Genomic DNA, 19836 nt, shown 5'->3' on the forward strand with positions numbered 1-19836 from the left:
AACAAGTCACTAAATGACAAATGCTTAATCACTAAAAGAACCCAACAAACTTGGTCTAGTTTCTTACGTCCCTTCTCTTTTATGGTTTGTGAAAATTGGCATATAATTTCATGCAATCATACTTTGCCAGAATCATATTTCAAATTAAAATCATAAAATAAATTACTAGTTTTTACCCAACATGGTTTTGTAAGACTCTTAGGCCCTGTTCTCTTCACCTTAAAAAAATAATATTAAGTAAAAATAATTTCATTTCAGTAAAAATAAATTCAGTTCAGTAAAATTAATTTCAGTTCAGTAAAATTTAGTTCAGTTAAGTAAAATTCAGTTTTCTTAAAGAAGAATTATAATAGAAAATCAGTAAAAATAATTTAAGTTCAGTAAAAATAATTTCAGTTCAGTAAAATTAAGTTCAGTTCAGTAAAAATAAGTTCAGTTCAGTAAAAATAATTTAAGTTCAGCAAAATTAAGGTGAATCAAACAGGGCCGTAATGTTCATACTTTAATTCATAATTCAATCAGCTACCTTTTCCATTTCACAAAAATCTTATGCATCATGTTTTAAATATTTTGACAATAATATTTATAGCTTATTTTTATAGTATATCATTATAATGTGTACTCCCTCCGTCCCTAAAATACATTCCTCTTTCTAGCATTTATTCCTCACATAATTGAGAGAAAGAGGAATGTAATTTAGGGACGGAGGGAGTAATAATTAATATAAGATCTTATATGTTGAGATACTTTCTTATACTATATGTGTACATTAATTATCAAAGGCAATCAAATTTTGATTTTTGTTAAGGTAAGAAGAAAAATCCTGACCGTACCTTAATTCTCACATTTTTTTTGGATCTAGAGGGTCAGACATTTTGAGAGTAGAGAAAAGAGTAAGGTATCAAATTTTGATTACATTAAAAAGTTTTTTGAAATACTAAAAGTACTCCATGCATAGTTTGCATAGTTTATGCAGAGCACTAATTATTTTTCTGGAAGAATTATTTATTTTATTACGTTTATTTCATGATTACTTCACTAGATTTACTATAATAAATACTTTAAATTACAATATCAATGTGACTCCGTGACTAATAATTTCGGACAAAATAAGTCTTTTTTATATACCATAATAATAATAATCAAAATTACCATAATTATACACAACAAATTAATCGGCACTCTCCCTCCTCAACACAACATTTCCTACAACTCTGTGGCACACATACAATTACACACACTCCCCAAAATCAAATCACCCTCTTCTTCTGCTGCACCTCTACTCTCGAAAAAAGCACCCATCTTTTTATACCCTTTTTTCAGAAACAAAAGAAACCCAGAAAAATCTCAACTTTAACAAGAAGAAAAATCACAATTGCTAGTAATTGGGGTAGTTTCTTCTGATTGACAAAAATGGCGGGAAATGATTGGATTAACAGTTATTTAGAGGCAATTCTGGATGTGGGTCCTGGTCTTGATGATGCAAAATCATCTCTTTTATTGAGAGAAAGAGGAAGATTTAGTCCTACTCGTTACTTTGTTGAAGAAGTTATCACTGGTTTTGATGAAACTGATCTTCATCGTTCATGGGCTCGGGTAATTTTTCATTGTTTTCATCGAATTTTGTTAGATTGCTGATTTTAGTGTGTTGATCTTTTGATTTTTTATGTGAATTTTGGTAAATTAATCATTTTCTTTTGGAGTTTTGATTGATCTGATTAAGTGGGGTTGTAAAAAATTTTTTTTGATGAAAAAAGGTTTGATTTTTGCATGATTTGATGGGTTTTCAGGCGCAAGCAACGAGAAGTCCTCAAGAGAGGAATACTAGATTGGAGAATATGTGTTGGAGAATTTGGAATTTGGCTCGTCAGAAGAAGCAGGTAATTGCAATTTTATTAATTTGATTTCCATTTTGATGATATTTGGGTTAATTTCTGTGTGTTACTGATTATTTGAGTTTCATGGATAGAGGCTGTTCAGAATGACCGCGAAATTTGGAAAAAAAAAAAGTACTCCGTTGTAGTAAATGAGACTTATAATTATGATTTGGGTGTATGATTATTGGGTTGGTTGGTTGTTCAGTGTTGTTGGAATTGGCGTGTCGATTATACAATCGGGTGTACCTAGCTAAGATACCTTGAAGCGTTGGCTAGGATGGGGTGTATAAGGTTGGTTTATATAGGGGAGAGGTGTGCTTTTTGGTTAATGGGTAGTGTATAAATACTCCGTACATCATATGGTTAGTCAATTGCTGATTTTGACACTTCTGCCTTTTTCAATAATAAAAGGTTTTTGGTCAGTCAAATTATTCGTGTGCATAAAATGGTGTTTAATTGGTTAATTTGACTTTTTGCTTTTGAAGTATTGTACTATGTATTACTTTGCTTATTTTGACTGATATGGTCTTTCACTTGGCTGTTAAGTCAACTCTGTATTGAATTATAGAGTACTATCAGGGCATGTGATGCTTGGTATATACATGTGTTTTTCATGTTTTTGGCTTGATGTACAGCTTGAGAATGAAGAGGCTCAGCGAAAGGCAAAACGACGCATGGAGCTTGAGAGAGGTCGTCGAGAAGCAACTGCTGAAATGTCGGAGGACTTGTCCGAGGGAGAGAAGGATGTTTCAGCTCATGGTGAAAGCAACCGTCCTAGGTTGCCAAGAATAAATTCTCTTGATGCCATGGAGACTTGGATCAGTCAGCAAAAGGGGAAAAAGCTCTACCTTGTTTTGATAAGGTAATACTCCATGTTGCATCAGAGTTAAATAGTGTGAAGTAAATGTTGAAAACGGCTGCATAGAGAGTTTTGCTTTACTGCTCGGGATACTCCATATGGCTCTTTCTCTCTTATATAGAGTCTTTACAAGTAACATTTTATGAGAGAGAGAAGAGAGAGAGAGAGAGAGAGAGAGAGAGAGGCAAGTAGAAAATCTAAAACTTGTCCTAGCTGGTGAATGTACTGTTGTTATATGGGCTCTCTGCAGCCAATTTCAGTTCAATCCTACACATTCCTCAAGCTAAGAATGGATAGTCCTTTTTAGGTACTACTATGATAAATTCCTAAAGTGTATTTTGATGCATCTTTTTTTAGTACCTGCCAATTGAAGGCAGACTCTCTATGTAAAATGGAAATCAATCTTCATATGTGTAGCACGCTCATGATACATTGGGTTTTTTAGCTGTATTAACTGTAGAATGGATATTACAGTGCAGAAGAACACGATGTGTAGAGTCAGACTTATAGTTCTTCTAGTAACCTGGATAGCCAAATAAGCCTTGCAGCAGCTTAAGACATTTTTCTGTATTACCCTTATGAGGAAGCCTTGAATATGATGGGTTACTAATTAGAATTTTAGCTGATTGATGTTTATCCATGCTTGATTTTCTTGAATCTGGATTGTAGTATGTGGTCTTAGTAGCACCTTGAAGTAGAATTCCTTGATGAACAATAATAGCATGATATAAGGCGTGGAGATGTGGAATTTAATAATGCTACTCGAACCGATTCAAGGCCTGTAACTCTGTAAGTAAGATCGAGTTGCTCATTAATTCTTGACTTTTCTTTTTGTCTTGTTTCAATCTCACCCTCAAAACACCATCATTATCTATCAAGCCATGAGAAATTGCTAGAGGGCCTCTGATTTTGAACCATTATGCCATTGCTTTTGCAGCTTCTCTTCTATATATTAATAAGTTTACAACAGAAATATATTGGTTCCTAAGGGTTTTCTCTTGGTTAGGTAATCAGTCACTGACTGATGGTCTTGCTCCATGATAATTAGATCCTTTTGCGCGTATAAGTTCTTGCTCCCTAGTCATCATTATATCTCATTTCAATTTATTTTAGATTTTTGCAAATACCAAATGCTTCTTGCAATATTTTTTCTTATATCACAGGTTCTTATTGAATATAGATTTAGGAGCAGATATCTTGTAAGTATTTTTCTACAAAATTGAGCTTGTTCTTGGCTTTAAGAGAAACCTCAGTACCTCACTTGATCTTTTCCAAAAATTTAGTTTCTTCCACTCCAATGTTTCATTGGCTGAACAGTTATTTGAATGATTAGCATGATGTAAACTTCATAAGAACTATAAGTCACTGTACCTCTAGAACCAGATTTTGTGGAGCTATCATTCTCTGGTCTTGAAGATTGAGTTATAATAGAAAAATCTAGATTGATTTAATGGCTTAGTCGATTGATGATTTTAATCTACCAGACACAAAAGGGTGACGATATATTTGTGGTTATGATGTAGGTGGATAAATTGGAGTATCAAACCAATTATTAAAAAATAGAATATGTTATATTGTGAATTATCAGAGGTTCAAGTTATAGCAAGAATTTTGCTGTGATTTACATGTTTATTAAAATACAATGGCAAATACCGTAAGTTTAAGAATAATTGAGGATCTGTCACCAGAATCATACGAACCTAAGGCCTAAGCTCTGATACCATGTTGAAATTTTATATCTTTATCAAATATTTTAGGGGTGCTTTATTAATTTTTTGATCCATGCTATATATTTCTTGCGGCTCATTAACTGTGATAAATTTGCAAAGTCCCCCCCTCCCCTCCCCTATATAGTGCGGCTTAATTTTTTTCCCCCACTTGATTATATGCAGTCTTCATGGTTTGATACGAGGTGAAAATATGGAACTTGGTCGTGATTCTGATACTGGTGGTCAGGTAACATTAATCTAAGTTTGTGTGATTCATAGCTTTATCTCATTATGACAGACTTATAAGTATGAATATTTCTGCCTTTGGATTACAGGTGAAATATGTGGTTGAGCTTGCAAGGGCTCTTGGTTCGATGCCAGGAGTTTATCGAGTTGATTTGCTAACTAGGCAGGTTTCATCTCCTGATGTGGATTGGAGTTACGGAGAGCCTACTGAGATGCTGAATCGAACAGATTCCAATGGTTTTGATGATGATAATGATGATGATGAGATGGGAGAGAGCAGTGGTGCTTACATTGTTCGTATACCTTTTGGACCTAGAGATAAATATATTCCAAAAGAAGAGCTTTGGCCTTACATTCCAGAATTTGTTGATGGTGCTTTAAACCACATAGTTCAGATGTCCAAAGTTCTAGGTGAACAAATTGGTGGTGGGGAAACAGTTTGGCCAGTTGCCATTCATGGACATTATGCTGATGCTGGTGATTCTGCTGCTCTGCTCTCTGGTGCTCTAAATGTTCCCATGCTTTTAACTGGGCATTCTCTTGGCCGAGACAAGTTAGAGCAGCTCCTCAAACAAGGTCGAATGTCTAAAGAGGACATAAATAATACATACAAAATGATGCGTAGGATAGAAGCCGAAGAGCTATCACTTGATGCCTCTGAGATAGTCATAACTAGTACAAGACAAGAAATAGAAGAGCAGTGGCGGCTCTATGATGGGTTTGATCCTGTGCTAGAACGTAAACTCCGAGCAAGGATGAAGCGTGGTGTAAGCTGTTATGGAAGGTTCATGCCCCGTATGGTTGTAAGTTTCACTGAAACTGATACTGGTATATAGATTTAAAGTTTATGGCCAGTTGGTTGCTGGTTTTTTATATTGAATTTTTGGATGCTTGAATAACCACTTTGATGATAAGATAATGACAACTGTAATCTGAAATCTTTTTGGTCTTGTTGATCATTCTTTGAATCAAAGCTCCAAAAACCTTTCCTAGCTAGTTCTGTCCTTTTTTTTTTTTTTAAAAAAAAAAAAAAGGATTTTGGCTGACCCATGTGGCCGGTGAATGAATTATGGTGCATGTGATTCCATGCATAGTATAGCTTTCAGACAATTTGTAGCTGTGATCACATATTGTGTTACTCATTGTGTCTTTAATAAAGTCTGGAACTCAACCATTCCACATTACTTGTGTCTTTAGTGCCTGATGCTGCAGTTCACACTTCTAGTATCTAGCAGCAGTTACATTACACTTCTAGTATCTAGCGGCAGTTACATTACACTTTTACCTGTTAAGCTTTCTGGTATGCTACTCAGTATATACTAGTACTCATAAGGGCATAATTTTCATGTGCTTTGTATCTCATCCCAGCATCTCGTGGCCTTTCCTCCAGATGTTGCCACTTAAACTCATCTTGTACGGAATAAATAACCTTTATTTTTCGTAATTTGGCAAGGTGAAAATGTTTTGGGACACTTGATGAGACATGCATTGGCTAAAAGATCTTTGCTGATTGATTTGGTCTGTCTCAAAGGACATCATTGAAAAGCTGTTTTTAATGAATATAAGCTTTTTGACTGATGGATTTTAAAAAACATGTTAATATTTTGCTCCATCTGAGGTCACCCAAACTGCTAGGTTGCATGTTTATGTACTTCACTTTTTTTATCTGCTTTTGAAAGTTTGTCATGTTCTGCAGGTTATTCCTCCTGGAATGGAATTCCATCATATTGTTCCACATGAGGTTGATTTGGATGGTGAAGCAGAAGAAATTGAAGAACATCCCACATCACCTCCGCCTATCTGGACTGAGGTCTTAGTCTTATACATGCTCTCATTTACCCTTTTTCAGCACTAACTTTCGTTTTTTTTTCCGACTATTTGTTCATGGTTGGATGCTGGTTCTCTAACATTATGCACCACATCACCAGTTTACACCCTTATACTACACCTTCTTGTTTCTGAGTTTAATTTATTGTATATATTTGTTTTGCAGATAATGCGCTTCTTTACTAACCCAAGAAAACCAATGATCCTTGCCCTTGCTAGGCCTGACCCAAAGAAGAACATTACGACTTTGGTCAAAGCATTTGGAGAATGTCGTCCATTAAGGGAGCTAGCTAACCTTGTACGTTTACGTCCATGATATTATGTTTTAATAGTTGAACTTCTTAATTATGCCACCTCCACTATTTTTACTGTATTGATTTTTTTGCCTTTGAAATTTGCAGACTCTTATTATGGGTAATCGGGATGGTATTGACGAGATGTCTAGCACCAGCTCTTCAGTTCTCATGTCAGTGCTTAAGCTAATTGATAAATATGACCTTTATGGTCAAGTAGCATATCCCAAACATCACAACCAAGCTGATGTTCCTGAAATTTATCGTTTGGCAGCAAAGACGAAGGTACTTACGCATAATTAAGTTTTTGTAGTTTTGTATAATCCCTTATTTTGTCCGGTAATGTTTTATCCTCTGTCCAAAAGTAGCAATCCGATCTATTTTTAAATGGTTTCTGTATCGGTGCAGGGAGTCTTTATTAACCCAGCTTTTATTGAGCCATTCGGGCTAACTTTAATAGAGGTACTTATCTAACTTGGCAAATCTACTTATAACTTTTTTTGCGCATATTTTTCTCTTAAGATTTTGGTCAGCATTTATTACTTCTTGCAGGCAGCAGCTCATGGTTTACCAATGGTCGCTACAAAAAATGGAGGCCCTGTTGATATCCAGAGGGTAACTTAGCTAATGAAGCCAGTTCACTTTTCTGAAATCTGTTGCTTTTTCTACATCAAGGCTGTGTAATTGTGTAGTCTGATTTGTCATTTTAACATAATACTGTTAACAGGTTCTCGACAATGGCTTGCTTGTGGATCCTCATGAGCAGCAGTCTCTTGCTACTGCTTTGCTGAAGCTTGTTGCAGATAAGCAATTATGGGCAAAATGTCGGCAGAATGGACTGAAAAATATCCATTTGTACTCGTGGCCTGAGCATTGCAAGACATACTTATCTCGAATAGCAAGTTGCAGACAAAGACAGCCTCAGTGGCAAAAACCTAGTGATGAAGGGATTGAAAATGAGGAGACTGAATCTCCAAGTGATTCGTTAAGAGACATAAAAGATATATCCCTAAATTTGAAATTCTCAATATCATTAGATGGAGATAAGGGTGAAGATGTTGAGAGTCTCGGAAATGATGGCAAAAACAATCTTGAGAATGCTGTTATGTCATGGTCAAAGGGTGATCCCAAAGATGCTCGTAAGGCTAGGTTCTCGGATAAAGGAGATCTGGCTTCTAGTAAATATCCAGCATTTAGAAGAAGAAAACATATTTATGTTATTGCTGTAGATGGAGATTATGAAGATGGACTTTCTGATATTATTCGAAGGATATTTGATGCTGCCGGTAAGGAGAAGACTGAAGGTTCCATTGGGTTTATATTGTCAACTTCCTATTCTATGCCAGAGATTCAGTCATATCTGCTATCAAAGGGCTTCAATCTTAATGACTTTGATGCATACATATGCAACAGTGGCAGTGATTTGTACTATTCATCTCTGACCCCCGAGGAGAGTCCAATTGTAGCAGATTCGGATTACCATTCACACATTGAATACAGGTGGGGTGGAGAAGGCCTCCGGAGGACTTTGCTTCGCTGGGCAGCTTCAATTGCTGTAAAGAAAGATGATAACGAAGAACAAGTTGTCACTGAAGATAATGAAGTTTCTACGGATTATTGCTTTGCTTTCAAGATAAAGAACCAAGATAAGGTATGTTTTACAAGGTGAAACTTTGAATTGGTGAACACAATAGTTGATGTCAATTATCACTTATTGCTCTCCTCATTGCAGGTTCCCCCTAGCAAGGAGCTCCGCAAGTCGATGAGAATTCAGGGTCTTCGCTGCCATGTGATCTATTGTCAAAACGGGACTAAAATGAATGTGATTCCCGTACTGGCATCTCGTTCTCAAGCCCTCAGGTAAAACTACCCCTGTAATATGGAATTGCATTTTTTGGTAATGTATCTCAGGGGTTTTATATAACTTAAATTTAAAATCTCGTCTACATCTATTAACCTCTTCTGCATCCCTTGTCGAAGGAACAAAGCTTTACTATTTGATGATAATCATGATAATACATTTTTTTTTTGCTGAGAATCTCACTTTTTCTTGAAACCTTAGATAGATCCTGTCCCAGAGCTAATTTAACAGATACTGTACATCATTTGATTTCATAGTCTCATTGTTTAGGGTACATTCGATTCACCTAGGTTTTATTTTTATTTTTACTTTTATTTTATATGAACTTATTAAACCTTATTTTAGTTGGAAATTGAATTTGGGTAGATTTTAATTTCTGTGAACTCATTTAGCTGAACTTAATCTAAATTTAGTGCATCTGAATCTATCTTATTTGATGTTGTTAACCCTTTTACCCCTAAATTAGTGGAAGAAATAAGCCTGTAGTCTGAGGGAGTACATTTTTTGTACTGTCATCAATTAGTTTAGCCAAAAATCCTCTTTTATTTCTTGCTTTTCTAATGTCAGAACTCTCAGAAGGTTATTATTTGGGGTTCCCTCTCTTGTTTCCCTAACCTCATCCCCCAAAAAAGAGATGAAAAATATGAACATGTCTAGAGACCTGGTAGGTTGGTGTTTTAAAATCCGTCTAACCTAAGAAACATAATTAATATTCAGGTATCTATATGTTCGTTGGGGCGTTGATCTGTCAAAGATGGTGGTCTTTGTTGGAGAATGTGGAGACACCGATTATGAAGGCTTGCTTGGTGGAGTCCATAAGAGCGTAATCATGAAGGGAGTCAGCAATAAAGCATTTAAATCTCTCCACGCCAACAGAAACTACCCTCTTACACATGTTGTGTCGCTTGACAGCCCCAATATTGGAGAGGTGGGGGAAGGGTGCAGCAGCTCTGAAATCCAGTCCATTGTGACAAAACTCGGAAATTCTAAAGCCTGATCAGAATCTGATGTATGGTTCATGTTTCAGAAACATCATGTACTGCTTTTGATATAATTCAGAATCACAGTATTTACAGTTGGTTCAGTAGCGATTAGTCGCTTAATAATCATATAATTATACTACCACTGTCAACTAGTAGCATCGGTCCAAGTGTAACAATAAAGGTGCAAATGCTAGTATGGAAAATAAGCACTAGCTGCACTTATTCTATCCCTTCCCTGGATTCGTTCCCTGTTTCATGTCTTATTTTTCCGAAAATGTACAGCATAGTGAATTGTCTTTAGATTTGTGCTCATTTCATTCATTCCTGTAATATTAAACTTAATCTGTTCGACGTGGTGGTTGACTGGTTTCAGTTTTCAAGTGAGCTCCAGTGCTTAGTCTGGTATAATATTGAAGCATTCATTATCTCCTGTTTGGAATAAGTGTCAAGTTGATGAAAACAGTATGCTCGATGTATCTCTTAAGCGTTTCATTTAATACTACGTAAAATGGTTAAGTAAGGTGGAAATAATGCAAGAGCATAATCAGAATTACTACCTCAGTTTTTAGTTGCTAAAATAAAACTACTTCACGGGACGTATCTTATAAGATCTTATTTGAATATATTTTCACTTGGATACATATCTTAAATCTTGGTTGAAGTTAATGTTAAATCATATTATGTGAGTTTCTCATGTGCCAGTTTGGCTTGTGCTTGTGAGATGGTGTGTAATAACACGCGACTTAGTTTTTGGGCGAGTAGTAACTTACTGTCAATTTTATGAGAGATTCATCACCTACAAAATCTGTTGCATTTCTTTTTTATCCGTCGTAATTATTTTTTTTTACTTTTGATTTTAAAATATATTTAAATAATTCCTACACGTCATACTAATAGTGTTATCTACGTGGCACGACACTTGTCGTTCCACGAAACTTGACGAAAAGTAGGAGCAACAACTATCACTGTTTCATGGCCGGCTAAAAATTTAGCTTTATATATATTAGTCATATAATACTAATAAATTTTTCCGATCTTATGATATTATTTAGGATGATAATTTTAGTAATATTATTATTTTAACATAGATTTATGATAATTTAATAGAGTGTGTAGTAGTATAAAAGTTGACATTTGATAGAGTTTTATATTGTTTAGGTTATTTTTAAAGATTATAAATGTTAATCATGATATTCATACAATTCAAACAAGGTACGGTTTGTATTTATATTAATTGTAAGATACTATGAACTCCTTGAGTTGGAGTGTATTCCATTAATTATATGTATAGGGTTACAACGGTGAGTCCTAATTACGTTAGGAAATCTCAAAAGATAATTACAGAATATTCATAAAATATATCCTTCTATACAGAATAATATCTAGAATATTTATCATATTCTAACATTAATGTTACAACAAGTATCGAAACCTAATTACCAACATAAGAGATTGATCGAGAACAGTTGTGTTTTGTTTTTTGTATGATTCTAATGAACAATTTGAGATAGACATTTGTTGATTAATTTAAAAATGAAATATATTGTCTTAAGGTTTTATCAAATTTAAATTAATGAGATCAATCAATATGAAACAAATTATATTAAAATTATTAATAATATTAACAAATTACGTGATATATGAAATTAGGTGTATTCACAATTATTTTTTACAACCGAATCCTATTGTCTGGTTTTGATTGGATATAAGTATTGATTTTGTCGAAATATATTTCGGAGTGAAGAAATGGGAAAAGCAAAAGTTTTTTCTTGCCTCAAGACTCGACAGGAAAGATAGCGGGTGCATTTAACAACGGATTTTGTATGTATTTTATTTTCGGTTTTATACTCAATGACACTGATGCTTGCTCTGTATGAAATATTAGAAATATTATCTACTATCTCATACTTGATATGATATTATCTCATACATATACTCTCCTATTTTAACTAATGTATATATCTCATACATATACTCTCCTATAATATTAACTCATACATATACTCTCCTATTTTAGTTAATGTATATCTTTCATACATATACGCTCATATGATATTATTCCGTATCTCATATATATACATATTTTTCTATTTTAGCTAATGTATATATTTTGGTTGCTATCTTTTATTCTTTGTAATCTTTAATTAAGACATTATTTTAGTTGTATATATTTTGGTTGTTATACCTCCGCTTCGCATTACTCTTGAAAGGTATTACTCCCTCCGTTCCTAAATGATAGTTCCTCATGAACAAATTTTGCTCATCTCATTTGCTTTTTCCAACTAATATTAATTTTTTACGAAAATTTCCTCCAATTTGCAAATTTATTTTGTTTTCTCATGTACTTTTATTACTTTATCTCTCTACTTTTTTGCATACCTAGTGTCAATTTACCTTTTCAATGTATTACTATTCTTATTTGTGTTTATTAATTCCCGTGAAAAATATTTAGACCATGTTTGATTCACCTTAAAAAAAGGGAAATTTTAGATTTTAACACCTCACAAAAACGCAAAAATTGATTTTAACACCCCCATAAAAAAAAGGATTTTAACACCAGATAAATTTCTAAAAATTTGATATTACCACCATTTAACTGATTCTGTTTAGGAATCCGTTAAGTGGGTTCATAAACCACGTGTCGTGTTATTATTGGCCAAAAAAATTTAAAAAAAAAAGAAAAAAAATTAAAAAAATTTTTTTAAAAAAAAGAAAAAGAATAAAAACCTAAAACTACCCAGCTACCACCACAGCACCAACCCCGCGCCACCGCCGGCTTCCCCCCCAACTCACCACATCTCTCCACGAAATTGGCCGGTTTTAGGGATTAGTGGCCTTAACCGGCCGATTCGGCCTTTTAAGGCCGGATTCGTGGCCGTTTAGGGGGGACGAGGGTTTTGGGTTTGGTGGTTTTTGGGGCGTTACGGTTGCGGGAAAGGGAGGGGGAGTGTTCAGGTGGGTTGGGGTGGTGGTTTCATGGAGGGATGTGGTGAGTTGGGGGGAAGCCGGCGGTGGCGCGGGGGTGGTGCTGTGGTGGTGGTGGCTGGATAGTTTTAGGTTTTTATTTTTTTTTCTTTTTTTTTTTTAATTTCTCTTTTTTTTTGAACAAATAAAATGCTGACACGTGTTAATGTGGGCCACACTTAACGGAATTTTTGGATGGAAACTGTTAAGTGGTGGTAATGCCAATTTTTTGGAAATTTATCTGGTGTTAAAATCAATATTTTTATGGGTGTGTTAAAATCAATTTTCGTGTTTTTGTGAGGTGTTAAAATCTAAAATAACCTTAAAAAATAATATTAAGTAAAAATAATTTCAGTTCAGTAAAAATAAGTTCAGTTCAGTAAAATTAATTTCAGTTCAGTAAAAATAATTTCAGTTTAGTAAAAATAAGTTCAGTTCAGTAAAATTTAATTTTCTTAAAGAAGAATTATAATAAAAAATCAGTAAAAATAATTTCAGTTCAGTAAAAATAATTTAAGTTCAGTAAAATTAAGTTCAGTTCAATAAAATTAAGTTGAGTTCAGTAAAAGTAAGTTTAGTTCAGCAAAATTAAGGTGATCAATCAGGGCCTTATAAGGGACTATCAATAGGGGGAGTATTTATAAGAGTAAAATATTAGAAGCCGATGTAGTATTTTAGATGGTTTTAAATAAATTCAAGCAAAATACGAGTAAGTCAAATAGAAACATATCCTAAATTTGTGATAGGTTCCCCAATCCCAATTATTAAGCCTTGATCTCCAAGTTTTACTTGATCCAAATTAAAAGTCAACGAAGACTTAACTACCTTACCATCAATCTGCTTGCATTCCCTATGAAACATTCAAACACCAAAAACCCCTCTCCACCACATAATATGAAGATCACCGTAGTACCCTTAACCACCACCGCCGGAAAACCCGAATTCGCTGCCAACCTCGAACCCCGTGCCACGATCAATGATCTCAAGACACTTGTCCAAGAAAAATATAACATCCCTATAAATCAACTACTCCTCCTCCTCCCCTCAACCTCCTCATCACCCTACCACTTCACCTCTCCTTATGGCCCTCTCCTCCCTCTCGAACCCCTTGACACGGTCTCTCTTTCCGAATGCGGTCTTTCTGACCGCAACCCCACCATCTACCTTACACTCCGCCTCCGCGTACTCGTGGAGGCGGATAGAGAATTTCTTATAGAACTTAATTGGGGTTGCACCATAGGTAACCTACGTGATCAAATTAAGTCCCTTACAAAAATACCTATAAATAATATGAATGTTTCTTGGGGTACAATTAAATTTGGGCCTTACAAAGATTGTACCTTAGAAAGTGTGTGTAATAGTCTTTGGGCTTGGAGGTGAAGGAGGGTTGGAAAATTTGTTGACACGTTTTGACTTTCATCAGAAGAGTAACACACGTTGTGTGGTTGTGAAAGGGGAGCGCGATTTAGCTACTTATTGTTTCCTTAGGAAGCTTAAGGCCGATTTGGTTGATGTTCCTATATGTGCTCTTACTGATTGTGATCCGTGATCGTTGAAGGTCCTAGCGTTCCTTAGACAACCATTAGTTGAGTTCCCTCCGAAATTGCAAAGACAATTGGGTGGTGAATGGAAGAAAAAGGCTACAATGTTTGGAGCTAAGATTGAGATCAAGTGGGTGGGTTTAAAGCCTAGTTATAACAGGTTTTTTCAGATGGAGAAGTTTGCTATGACACCGAAGAATTTGGAGACAGCAAAGGCGCTATTGGAAGATGGGTTTGCAGGGTTGTTTCCTGAGTGGGCTGAAGAGTTGAACCTCATGATTGAGTGTAAGGAGATGGCTACACTCGAGGCGTTTTCTGAGTTTGGGGAGGAGTATCTGACTTCTGTTTTTCTGATTGAAGAACTAGGGAAGCATCGTTGCTGTAGGATTAAACATAGTCATGCTCGTCGTTGAGTCATGCCTCGAGTTCTTGCAGTTGATGCAAGGCAATGCTAATTAAAGGGATTGTAAAGTAATGCCTCGAGTTTAAGGCAATGCTAAAGGGATTGTAGAGTAATACCTCGAGTTTAAGGCAATGCTAAAGGGATTGTAGAGTCATGCCTCGAGTTCTTGCAGTTGATGCAAGGCAATGCTGAAGGAACTGTAGAATCATGCCTCGAGTTCTTGCAGTTGATGCAAGGCAATGCTAAAGGGATTGTAACTTGTAAGTTAAATCATGCCTCGAGTTAAATACAACTAATTAACTGAATTCGATAAAATTCGTGTGATTGTGCAACAAATTTATACATAAAACTGATACAAAGTATTGTACAATTGCTTCTTGTCTTGGATTTCCTAGTTGTTAAAAGATTACAACAAATATATAAGCAAATGTTGTGTTGCTGAACTACTCATCAGAGCCTTGAACAGCTTAATAAATGAATAATAATAATTTTTGTTTATCTACAAATCCTATGAAACTTTCAAATATTTAATCAAGCTTACAATAAATTATAGAATATAATGAAGATGAATAAATGAAGGTGAACCCAAGGTTAATCATGGGGTGATTGTCAACATCCAACCGCGTCTCTGTACTCCATGAAAAGCAGGGCAGCACCGTAGTGAGCGAGTGCACCCAACAGCACAAACACATGAAAAATCTGATGGCTGTGACCTGCAAGATCAAACCAACCAGGCCTCCACCTCTCTGGGACACGGCTCACATAGAATCCGGTCCCAATAAGGTAAGACAAGGCCATACCAGACTCATATGCAAGAGTCAGATTCCTTCTCGGGTTATTCCAGTTCAAGACACAAGCATGTACTGCAGGGATAAGTCCAAATAAGCCCATGGACACAAAGAGAATTGCACGAAAGGCACGACATTTTCCTGATGACAGTGTAGGAGATAGTAGGGTCGCGATTGTGAATGCACCAAAGATTGATATCCCTGCAAGATAGGTAATCTGCCAGAGGGGTTGGCATTGAAAGATATAGTAAATTGGAGGGAAGAACGAAGTGATGATCATGACAGTGATCCCGGTGTAGTCCATTCGTAGGAGCCATAGGTTCATGTCGTGGGAGTGACAGCAGAAGAGATGGCATACACTACTCGAAAGAAGGCAGAACATTGAGCCAGCTAAGTATACATAAAATGGCCATCTTACTGCTTCTGTCACTATGTGATTAGCTCCTTGATGAGATATGTTCTCCAAATTAACCATGTTTGTAACACCCTGAAAACAATAGTCGTAAACAAGCTAAGAAACCCAGTTCCTGATTTACTAGTAAGTCGAAGATGAACCAAGAAACTTGCTTACCATAAAGAGTTTAGTCGAATCATGGGATGAATTTGTATCTGCTCCTGAGGGAAAAGTCCTGAAATATCCAAGAAATTGACAGGAAAATTTAGCTGATATCACACGATTTTTCGAATTAGCAAGCAAAAGCTAATAGTACATTGCTATAATTGTGGATGAAGTGTTAAGTATGTTTTTAGGATTGACAGCAATGTTGCTTTCTGTTACAAGAAAAATGTGAGTAGTTTAATTTGTTGCTTCACCTTCATTACCTACTATGTTACTCTATTGTGTTACATGAGAAAGTTTTTTGCTAAAACTATGAATTTCTTGCTAAACGGTGGATAATTAATATTATTAACACGCGAAAACTTGAATGAGTTTCTAATTACATGAAGATGAACAACCTTAAGTAGGTTCACCTACTCAAAGACCACAAAAACTACAAGATACTAAGTAGATTGTAAATTAAATAATTGTTAAGTATGGTTTAACAATTAACAACCACCTTAATAAGTCAATTTTTAGCCTAAAAGAAGCATATATACAAGAATTATTTTTTTTAGTTTTTGTTACTACATTAGTTGTAATCCTTAATTGTGGTTATATATGTTAAGATAATACAAATTTGATGCATGACCTTAGATTTGGAATTTTAAAAGTGATTTAAATATTTGGGAGTCCCACCATCGAATAAAAGAATGAATCATTAGTTTCAAGAAACTCCTAGTTGATCCTTGTATGTGGTAGATTCGAACGTGTTTATTCCGATATTATCCTTCAATCAATCTAGTTGTGAATATTCCAATATGAAAAATAATTACTTTGAAATTGGAATAAAGCATATGATCCTTAAGAGTGTTTTATCATCGCTTTATATGTATTTGTAATTTAAAAAATTTTACATCTAGGTGATCCAATAGTTTCACTTTGAAACTTTCCCAACAAATTTGAACTTGGATTACTAAATCTACTCTATGAACTTCACTGTTTCTTAAATTAACTAAAAACAATTTGAAATCTGATGCACAACTCATGAGATGAATTCAGCTAATTTGGTCAATGAAACCACTAATAACTTCAGATTTCAAACCTTGGACACAAATAAAATAAAAAACAAACAAAATAATAAAATAAAATTGAAATAAAATTCAAAAAAGTACCTAAAAATTCCAAAAAGATCAACAGCTTGTGACACATGGGCTGCATTTACAACAGTCAATCCCACAAACAGAATAAATCCAAGTAAATGCCTGCAAAATCAAACCCAAGAAAAACCATCAAAATCAAATTAAACCATAAACAACAACTAACAACAACAAAATCGAAGTCTCAAAATGACTTGGGGTCGGCTAACATGAACAGTCGTAACAAACCGTCTGAAAAAAAATAAAATATAAATAGAGAGTAAGAAAGAAAGTGATACTCACGTCCAAACATTAAGGGTCTCATTATGCCATTGAAACAAGCTAAAAAAAGCTTGTTTTAAAGGCCATTCAGCTCTATAATACTTGTGAATAAACTCATTATCTTTCATATATTCAGGCAACTCATGAAAATTCAAAAGCCTGCAATTTTTACTCTTCTGACCGTATTTTTCGTTGCATTTTTTGTTGTTTTCACAGAAATTATTCCCATTATTTTCCATAGTTTTCCCCTGTTTTCCCCTGTTTCTTGCAGAACACATCGAAAATCACACCAAAAAAACACAAAATTTGTGATTTTTCTTTGTTTTCTTGTTTGATCAGGAAGATGGGAAAAATGGGAATTTTAAAAAAAAACAAAAAAAATCTCAGATTTTCTCTCTCCTAAGTTGGTTAGTTTGTTGAGAGAAGATGTGGGTAAGATGAATGAAAGTGTCAGTTTTATATTGGGGTATTTGTAAGAGATGACGCAACTACAATGTGTTTAAATAAAAAATCAAAAAATAAACAACATTTCTAGCAAAATTGCATTTAATAGAGGTTTTTAGTTGTGAAGGTAGTAGTAGTAGTTTTATATTATTCCAGTGATTTACAGGCTTTTTATTTATGAAAAGAATGTGTATGAAATTTATATTATATGGTTAGGTTAGCAATAAATGTTTGGGTCACCTCCCTTAAGAAGAACACAACCAACTTACTTAATAATTTAGATTTTAGATAGATAGTCTTTAATTTTGAGCAACTTTTTTTTTTTTTATTTTAATTTTTGGTTGCTATAATAAGTTGTGACTACTTATTGACCAAGCTTGTGTACACGCCTATGGTGTGTATGCCTTTGGACTTTGGCCATTTATTTGGTCAGCATTTTTAAGCAAGGTTATGAAGATGCTTAGAAGCACCTTAAGAGGAGGATTCTTGTTGTTTTAGTCTTTGAAAGTAAGTTTGTGATGGAGTAGCTTGTAAAGATAAAAATGATTTTCGATCTTGTGGAGAAATTTTAGGTTATTCAGTAAACATATAATGGTCGTTAGACTAAGGTTGTAGTTTTATGGAAGAGTATAAGTGGTTAATGGGTCGAGGCTAGAGTTTATGATTCTGGCAATCATGACAAGAACATGAAGCAACCGGTTAAGAGCTAAAGAAAAAGGTCAACCAATAGTAGAATGGACTTAGGGCCAGTTCTGTTCAGCTTCGGCTTGTTTTCAGTTCAATTCAGTCAATTCCTAATTTCCTTCTCTCATAAACAATTCATTTTAGCTCTATTTAGTTCAATTCATTTCAACTCTAATTAGTTCATTAAAATTCATTTGTTTTCAGTAAATCAGAACAGAAGACCCTTATTTACTACTAAAACATTAGTAATTGATGAAGCGAACAAACAACAAGGTCAAAATAAAATAACTCACATACCACCGTTTTTACTCATTTGATGTCACTATTTTAAAATACAATCACTAAAACCATGTTTTTCCAATAAATTGTTGTCTTATCAATTGTTATAAATTCAATATTGGAATTCGATGTCAATTCTATCATATTCTTATCGATTTAATAATGCTCATTATTTTCTCTCCCAACTAACCTACCCCCCCCCCAAAAAAAAAAAAAAAAAAAAAAAATCTCACTCCACTAATTAAACTCTTCAATGCTTCCTTAAGAAAAACACCCGTACTATAAAAAATACGATTGGTATGAATATTTTGTTGTTTTTAGTTCATAATTTACAACTTATACATCGAACAGGTAAAAAAAACTAATTTTACTTAACATATTGGACCCAATTCAAAAAGCTTTGACCTTACTCATGACATCCCTGTTCCTATGGTCTTATAACCGCCAACTACTTTTAGAAGTTCACCATCTTTTCGTTTTAGGACTTCCCCATTTTTTGGCCGCCTCTTAATGGATGACCGACCCGCATTGACTCTTTCCTGACGTCACGTATTAGCAACACTACTCCGTATTACTCTACTAACCTACTAGGTGTATGGTGTATCCCCTAACCACATGCATTCAACCTTTCTTTGTTAGAAATAGGAAAGGCTCACTCCTTTGTTTTAAATTATTGTTCGAATTTAATTGGACATGTTTGCCGATATTATTTACCACACATCTTCACATTTAAAATCTCGATTATGGAATATATTTCTTGTAAAAATCGATCTCCTATCATACATTTTCGTTCTCTGTCATAATTGCATTTTTTAAAAGATGAATCTTAATAACTAAATAATACTCGTAATTTATTATGAATGGGTAGGACATATAGGTGCCAAATTAGTTTAGAATGGGATGAAGTATAATGTGATTAAGGACATGTGAGATATGACACAATTATACCTAGTGAGTATGTCAAGATCATTTATTTGATGAAAAGAGTTGTATCTAAGTGCACACTATCAATAATCGATTAACATGTTTGATAGATATTGAGGCTAAAACCCTACTTCATTATAAAATAATATTTTCATCACATTAATTGATGCATATGTTTTGTCATTAATATCTCTT

The 19836-nt window shown here is 34.5% G+C and overlaps 2 protein-coding genes across 2 annotated transcripts; one reads left to right on the forward strand and one right to left on the reverse strand.

The window, feature by feature from the left end:
• Window positions 1–1151: 1151 nt before the first annotated feature.
• On the forward strand, window positions 1152–10080 carry LOC110725575 (probable sucrose-phosphate synthase). The gene is made up of 13 exons (XM_021905036.1): window positions 1152–1596; window positions 1791–1880; window positions 2513–2739; window positions 4629–4692; window positions 4781–5494; window positions 6388–6501; window positions 6685–6816; window positions 6920–7096; window positions 7220–7273; window positions 7364–7426; window positions 7539–8462; window positions 8544–8671; window positions 9390–10080. Exons 1-13 carry the CDS (start codon window positions 1414–1416, stop codon window positions 9667–9669), a joined length of 3150 nt encoding a protein of 1049 aa, XP_021760728.1. The 5' UTR covers window positions 1152–1413; the 3' UTR covers window positions 9670–10080.
• Window positions 10081–14887: 4807 nt separating this feature from the next.
• Window positions 14888–17921, reverse strand: LOC110725576 (heptahelical transmembrane protein 1-like). Its single transcript, XM_021905037.1, has 4 exons — window positions 17332–17921; window positions 17065–17154; window positions 15923–15980; window positions 14888–15838 (listed from the first exon to the last, which is right to left on the reverse strand). The coding sequence occupies exons 1-4, from the start codon at window positions 17586–17588 to the stop codon at window positions 15173–15175; spliced, it is 1071 nt and encodes a 356-aa protein (XP_021760729.1). The 5' UTR covers window positions 17589–17921; the 3' UTR covers window positions 14888–15172.
• Window positions 17922–19836: the final 1915 nt, after the last annotated feature.

The sequence above is a fragment of the Chenopodium quinoa genome, unplaced genomic scaffold (genome assembly GCF_001683475.1).
Source record: "Chenopodium quinoa cultivar QQ74 unplaced genomic scaffold, ASM168347v1, whole genome shotgun sequence".
Taxonomy (NCBI): domain Eukaryota; kingdom Viridiplantae; phylum Streptophyta; class Magnoliopsida; order Caryophyllales; family Amaranthaceae; genus Chenopodium; species Chenopodium quinoa.